General features: G+C 39.0%; 1 protein-coding gene across 1 annotated transcript in view; it reads right to left on the bottom strand.

Moving 5' to 3' along the window:
* Positions 1 to 5,734: 5,734 nt before the first annotated feature.
* The window catches only part of LOC105459810 (titin), a 44,386-nt gene continuing 43,998 nt past the window's right edge, over positions 5,735 to 6,122 (bottom strand). The window contains exon 53 of the mRNA XM_011706106.1: positions 5,735 to 6,084. Coding sequence (XP_011704408.1) covers positions 6,077 to 6,084 — 8 coding nt within the window. The 3' untranslated portion in view covers positions 5,735 to 6,076. The remainder of the gene's footprint in view (positions 6,085 to 6,122) is intronic.

Here is a 6,122-nt window from a genome sequence, read left to right as displayed (position 1 = left end):
AGATTGCGTTCTGTGTGCTTCGCATACAGTCGGTTTCAATGTTGCAGATAGCTCTCCGATTTCTTCGCGTAAATTAATCTCCGTTCGTTCGGCTACTTCTTTACCTTCCATCCAAAGTTTTGCCACCTCTTGACGAAGTTTTTTCGTAGCAAATTCCTCTTCAACGTCTTGAGCATTAATAGATTCTGTAATAGCGACGAATCTATTTTCATCTAAAACAACGTGCGCTTTCATTTTTGTCAATGGCGTTTCCTGAATCCTATTTGTTTCTCTCTCCGCCAGAACTTGTTCAGTCAATTGCACTGTCTCAAAAGGTTTTTGTCCAATGAGTGCGGTTACTTTTGTCGGTGCTGTAACTTCACTCATTTTACCTGTACTTGAACTGGGAATTACTTCAGATCTTTCTGCGACTTCATGACCAGGAACAATAACCGAGAGTGCCAAATGAGATCTATCATCCCGTAATGTTTCGAGGGGAGCTTCTTTGTCAGCCATTTTAATTTCCGTAACAGAGGTAACGCGTTTGCCCTCTTCGACATTTAATTCTATTTTGTGCATTTCTGGCATAAATTTATCTTCGAAGGGTTTCTCTTGATCTTGAATCATGCCTTCAGTCACTAAGAGACTTTCATACATTTCATGTGTAGCTGATACCGTTTTAACATTTGGCTTTTCGATGGTTACTTCCCCTATGCAATGTTCGGTAGCTACCGCGGTCGTTTCTGCTATACTATGAGTAGCATCGATATTGAATGAAGCAGCGTGTTTACGCGGTTGTTCCTCCATGACATATGGTGATTCTTTATCTGCTGGTGTTATATGTGCTATACTCGCGATTGCCTTGGCTTCTTCCATATCAATGTTTACAACTTTATCTTTTGGTATTAATGTCGGCGTAAATTGCTCTTCTCCTTCTTGAATAACAGGTTGTGATTCTATTAATGGATTAAAAACTATGTGATCTGGAATTGCGACAGCAACCAGGGGTGCTTCGTTAATAGAAATTTTACCAGTACTAAAATTAGTAATTTGCATTGTTGTTTCGGCGACACCATGAGTTTCGATTAGAGCTTTCTCGGCTGTTTTTGCCTTCGGTATTTCCTTTGGCTTATACTCAGTTTCTTTATCTTCCAAAATTATCGAAGATACCTGTACACTTTGTTCCATTATCATGGTAAGATCAGCTTGAGCCATGGATGGTATTTTATCTTTCCCGAATATAGCCTCCGCTTCCGTCGGCTGCGTTTCCGTTGCTACTATAGCTTCTAGTGGAATACTTGAGAATACAGCTGAAATAGAAGTCGGTTTTGTCTCCGTCAATTCTCCAGTACTGGAATCTAGAGTGACTTCACTCTTCTCAGCGATAATGTGTCCAGCAAATTGAATTTCGGCTCTTTTCTCTGCAGGTTTTTCGGGAATTCGGAGAATATCTTCCTTTTCGCCTAAAATCTCAGTAGACATAGTGGCACTGATAATCTCGTCGACGGATATTCGGGCCGTGTCGGATTTGGCTGGTTTATCTTGAAATTCTGTTTCTGTTTCTGTTATAATAGTTTCGCTTTGAACGATACTCTCAAATGGCAAATGTTCCTCTTTCGCTGCTGCTTTCACTGGTGTTTTCACATTGAGGTTTCCTGGATAAATGGCTGGTGTAACCTCAGTGAGCTCAGCAATTTTATGTGCGTCAAAGCTGGTAGTGATTTTTTCACCAGGAATATCCGGTTTCTTCAAATATTCTCGCTCCTTGTCAGATGCAATTGTTTCAATCACTGTTATGCTTGTCTCTTCTTCGAACGCTACATCAACTCTCTTTTCGTCTGGTTTAACGAAGTCAAACATAGGTTGTTCTGAATCACCAGTTGGCATTTCGGATGTAACAATACTATGATGAGTGATATGCTCGGTCGTAGCCATTGCAGAAATTGTCTCTTCGCGTGTTAATTCGCTAATGTTATCGATTGCGGTTACTTCAGCAGCTTCTGCCACGATATGAGTAGGAATATCGAAAGTAACAGATTTTGGTTGTGGTTTTTCCATTTCTGCAAGCGTGCTTTCTTTGTCACTCGCAGTTACAGAAGACACAACAAGAACTTCGCCCATTACAAATTCAAAATTAGCTCTTTTCTCTGGCGCCGGCATATGAGGAAAAGGCTTTTCAGTTTCTCTTGTTTGTACTTCTTCAGCAACGGCTATTTCAAGTGGTAGTAATGTCGCTTTAGGACGTGCTTCTTGAGTAGATTTGGCAGATAATTCAGTTAGCGCAACACCACTAATAATCTCAAATGTCGACGCTATATTTTGTGTTACTACATCAACTGTAGCTTCAACTGTTTTCGGTGTCTGTTTTTCACCAAGTATATCTTCTTTGTCTTCAGGATGAGTGATTTCAACTGTCAGACTTTCTCCTTCTTGGAAAGTAACACCAATCTTTTTAAAATCAGGTTTTATATCTGTTTCTAAAGGAGATTCTTTCTCAGATACTGATACTTCCATTTGTTGTACGACGTCTAGCCCGCTTTGCAACTGATTGGCACTTTCTTGATTTGGTTTTTCTTCTTTCAATGCACTTATATTGCTTGCAAGAATCATCTCCTGTGTTTCGGCTATTTCATGACCCTCAGTTATGTCTAACACAACCCTTCGTTCGTCTGGTATCTTTTCCATTGACAGCTCTTCTTCCTTCAATACGGTTGTTACTTCAGTGACAGTGAGATTTTCAGATCGTGCGCATACTTGAACTGCAGCATTCTGTTTAATAGGACTCGCATCCTCATCCCTGATTCGTTCCGTTTCGCCGACATTTGTTTCGATTACTATCAATTCTTCCAAAGCTTCTTGTTGTACTATCGCTTTACCTGATTTTGGTAGATCACTGCTTATCTTTCCAGCACTTTGCTCTACTAAGATTTCTGCCTTTGATGCGATGGTGTGACCAGTTATGGACGACTCAATCGTGTGAGACTGTGGTCCAGTATCTGGCGTGTAAATGTTCTCAAGATCATGTGGAATTATTTCTAGAACGCTAGCACCAGGCCTCGTTTCCGTGAGTTCAATATTCGCTACTTTTCCTTCGGGTTTTATGTTTGCTGTATAAACATCTTCTTTTTCTGCGATTTCTTGCATAACGATACTGATAGTTTCTATAGGAATGTGAGATGAATATGCTATTCCGCTCACAGGTTCATCTACCGCTAGATATTCTTCGGTCGGCGATTCTGTTCTTATTTGTTCGCATATCGGAGCCACTTGCGTCATATATTCAGTATTTGCAAATGCACTTTTAACGTCGGTTTTCTCAAGATATTCAGTTTCTTTCTCATTCGCTACGATTATTGTAGTGTGCAAGCTTTCAATCTGATTCATTGAGATTATGGCGGTCATTGTCTCGGGACTCTTATCTTTCCTCACCGGAGCTACCCCTTCCGCTGCAATAGTCTCACCAACAATCGTTTCTTGTAGACTAACTGCTTCGATTTTAGCTGTAGCAGTTGATAACGCTTCTTTTGTGACATCGCCTAAATAATTTTCAGGTTGAGTTTCCTGGACTTCAAGCGAAATCATTGGATGAGTGGGTACCGTTTTGCCGCGATGTGATTCAGGCATTTCAAAGATTTTTAGTTCAGCTTCTTTTTCTATAAGAGTAGTTTGCGATATTTCAATACCTCTAACAGCATCGTAGATCGTTTCGATCATATGAGTTTCCGGTTTAGTATCTTCCTTCATGCTAGCCTCTCGATCATGAGTGAGCGTTTCAAGAACAGTTTTCGCTTCGGTTAATTGAATAGATACAACACCACTCTCTGAGACGTATTTGAGCATATCCTTCAAATCCGCGGGATAATCTGCGGTTTGAACTTGAGATATTAAGATGTGTTTCTCCGGTTTGACCGATGTTTCTGCCAGCACTTCGAATGGTTTTTGATCGGCACTATAAGTTCCTTCAGACTCTTGAACAATTGTGTCTGTTACAGAACCAATCTCCAATGGAGAGATCGATGTAACGGCCAGTTTAGTAGAAGGCTTTTCTTCAGGATGATAGTCTCGTTCTTTTTCTGAAGTTATTGTCTCCATTGTCACAGCTGACATAATTTCGATGACATTTAAGTCGGCTGTAACTTGTTTATCTTTGTCTATTGTTAAATCGTTTTCTTTTTGTTGAGTATCGATCGTTGATATCGTGACTCCTTCCAAAAGGATAATATTTGGAGTAGCTTCGAAAGAATCCGCTTTACGCTCGGGAATATATTCGCCTTCACGTTCTTGCACAAAATCATGACGAATAATAGCCGTTTCGTTTCCATAAGAGATTCCGATTTGGGCCGTTTGACTCGGCGGTAATCTACCTGGAATGTAAGCTCCTTCTTTTTCGGGTGCGTTCATCTCTTCGGTAACACATTGTCGTTGCGAAATTACCGTTTCGGTAGCGACTTCAGTAGGTACTATTAACTCCGGATAATATTTTCCTGGCTTATCCTCGGAATGAATTTCTTCCACCATTAGCGGTTCTATTGTATTTACGTTAACTCGAGGTTTTGAAAGTACTGTTTTTGCAGGTTCCAATTTATCTTCAGTCAAACCTTCCTGTATTTCATAAACTGAAAGTGATATTTGCGGCAATACAATATCTTCCGCCTTAACACTTAAGGGTGTTACAAAATCTTCAGTGGGTATTTCACTTTGATTAACTATAGTCTCTCTAATAGTTGTAGCTTCCTGTACAGTGACATGCATATCTGCTTTTCGACTCGTTTCTGGTGTGATCAAAGTTAGGTTTGATACACCTTCATCGTGAGTCAGCGTTTCGCTGATGAGAAGGCTTTCCTTCATTATTATAGAAGGTGTAGCTTCATAAGAAGCAGCTTTGAAAGATCCAGAGAATTCATCCGTAGACATATGTGCAGTAGTTTCCGTGGTAGAATATGGTTCTATCGATGAGACTGATATTGACGCTTTACGTTCGATAGGCTTGATACTCACCACTTGATCAATTTCTTTTTCGTGTACTGATGTCATTTGTTCCGTTAGAGCGATAACAGTGTCTAATGTGTATTTAGCTTTCTCTAATTCGGGCTTGCCAGGTGCTTGCTCAATTGTACGATCTAATGGTATCACTTGATTTCGTTGGCTAGATACATTCAAAATCATAGATGGCAGTAATTGATCTTTCATTATTTTAAATTCTTCTATTTCCTCCAGTTGTATTTCGTCTTTACCTATGTTTGATCTTTTTGGCTTTAACGTCTTTCTAATTTTTTCAATCATTTCTTTCTCCTCCTCTATGTTTATCTGTTTTTCCACATCTTGCTTTTGCTTACGAATTAATTTGCCCTTTGAATCCCGTTCAAGTTCAATAATCTCTTCTTCGATTTCTTCCTTCGTTCTTTCTTTTTCGACTTCCTCGACCTCCTCGATTTTTATAGATTGAACCCCCTCTTCCCTATCTTGTGTTGTTTCTTCAATTTGATCCCTTGATTTTTTATCTTTGCGTTTGCGCAATGTTGTGTGTGCCTGCCGTGTGTCCTCGTATTCTGTGGAAAGTATGTGAGAATTTTGTGTCAGACGTGAGTGTTGCGTGATGTCTTTATTCTTGCATTCACACACGTACGCACACACGCACGCACACACTCATACTTTATATCTTGCGTACTTTATTCCATGACTAAAGAGCGTGTACTTGATTATGATATGAACGTTACAAACAAACAAACAAACAAACAAATAATAAGTGTTTGGATTTCCAGAAACGTGTGTATGTAGAAATTTATTGTAAATTTAGTAGAATGTAACAATATTAATGTTGTGATCATGCCACATCTTTATATCTCATACTATTTTGTGTTGAGCAAATTATCAATAAATAAATAGAACTTACATTTCAAGGTACAATTGATCCAGTATGAATAAGCATCAAATCACGAGGCATTAATTTCGAAGCTGATATGAAAAATAGTTGATTAAAATGCGACAGTATTATATATTATATTAAATAAAGGAATAGGATTTTTTGTCGCGTGTGGAAAGCATAGCGGTGGAAAGATAAGTGGAAAATATCGCATAGTTATTATTCAAGCAAGCTTCATACATCTGAAAGCATAATAAAACAATGATCATTACAGTTTATT

Source organism: Wasmannia auropunctata, unplaced genomic scaffold, assembly GCF_000956235.1.
Source record: "Wasmannia auropunctata unplaced genomic scaffold, wasmannia.A_1.0 LD333614.1, whole genome shotgun sequence".
Lineage (NCBI taxonomy): Eukaryota > Metazoa > Arthropoda > Insecta > Hymenoptera > Formicidae > Wasmannia > Wasmannia auropunctata.
The sequence above is the reverse complement of the archived record's forward strand: the minus strand, read 5'-3'. Positions and strand labels throughout refer to the sequence as shown.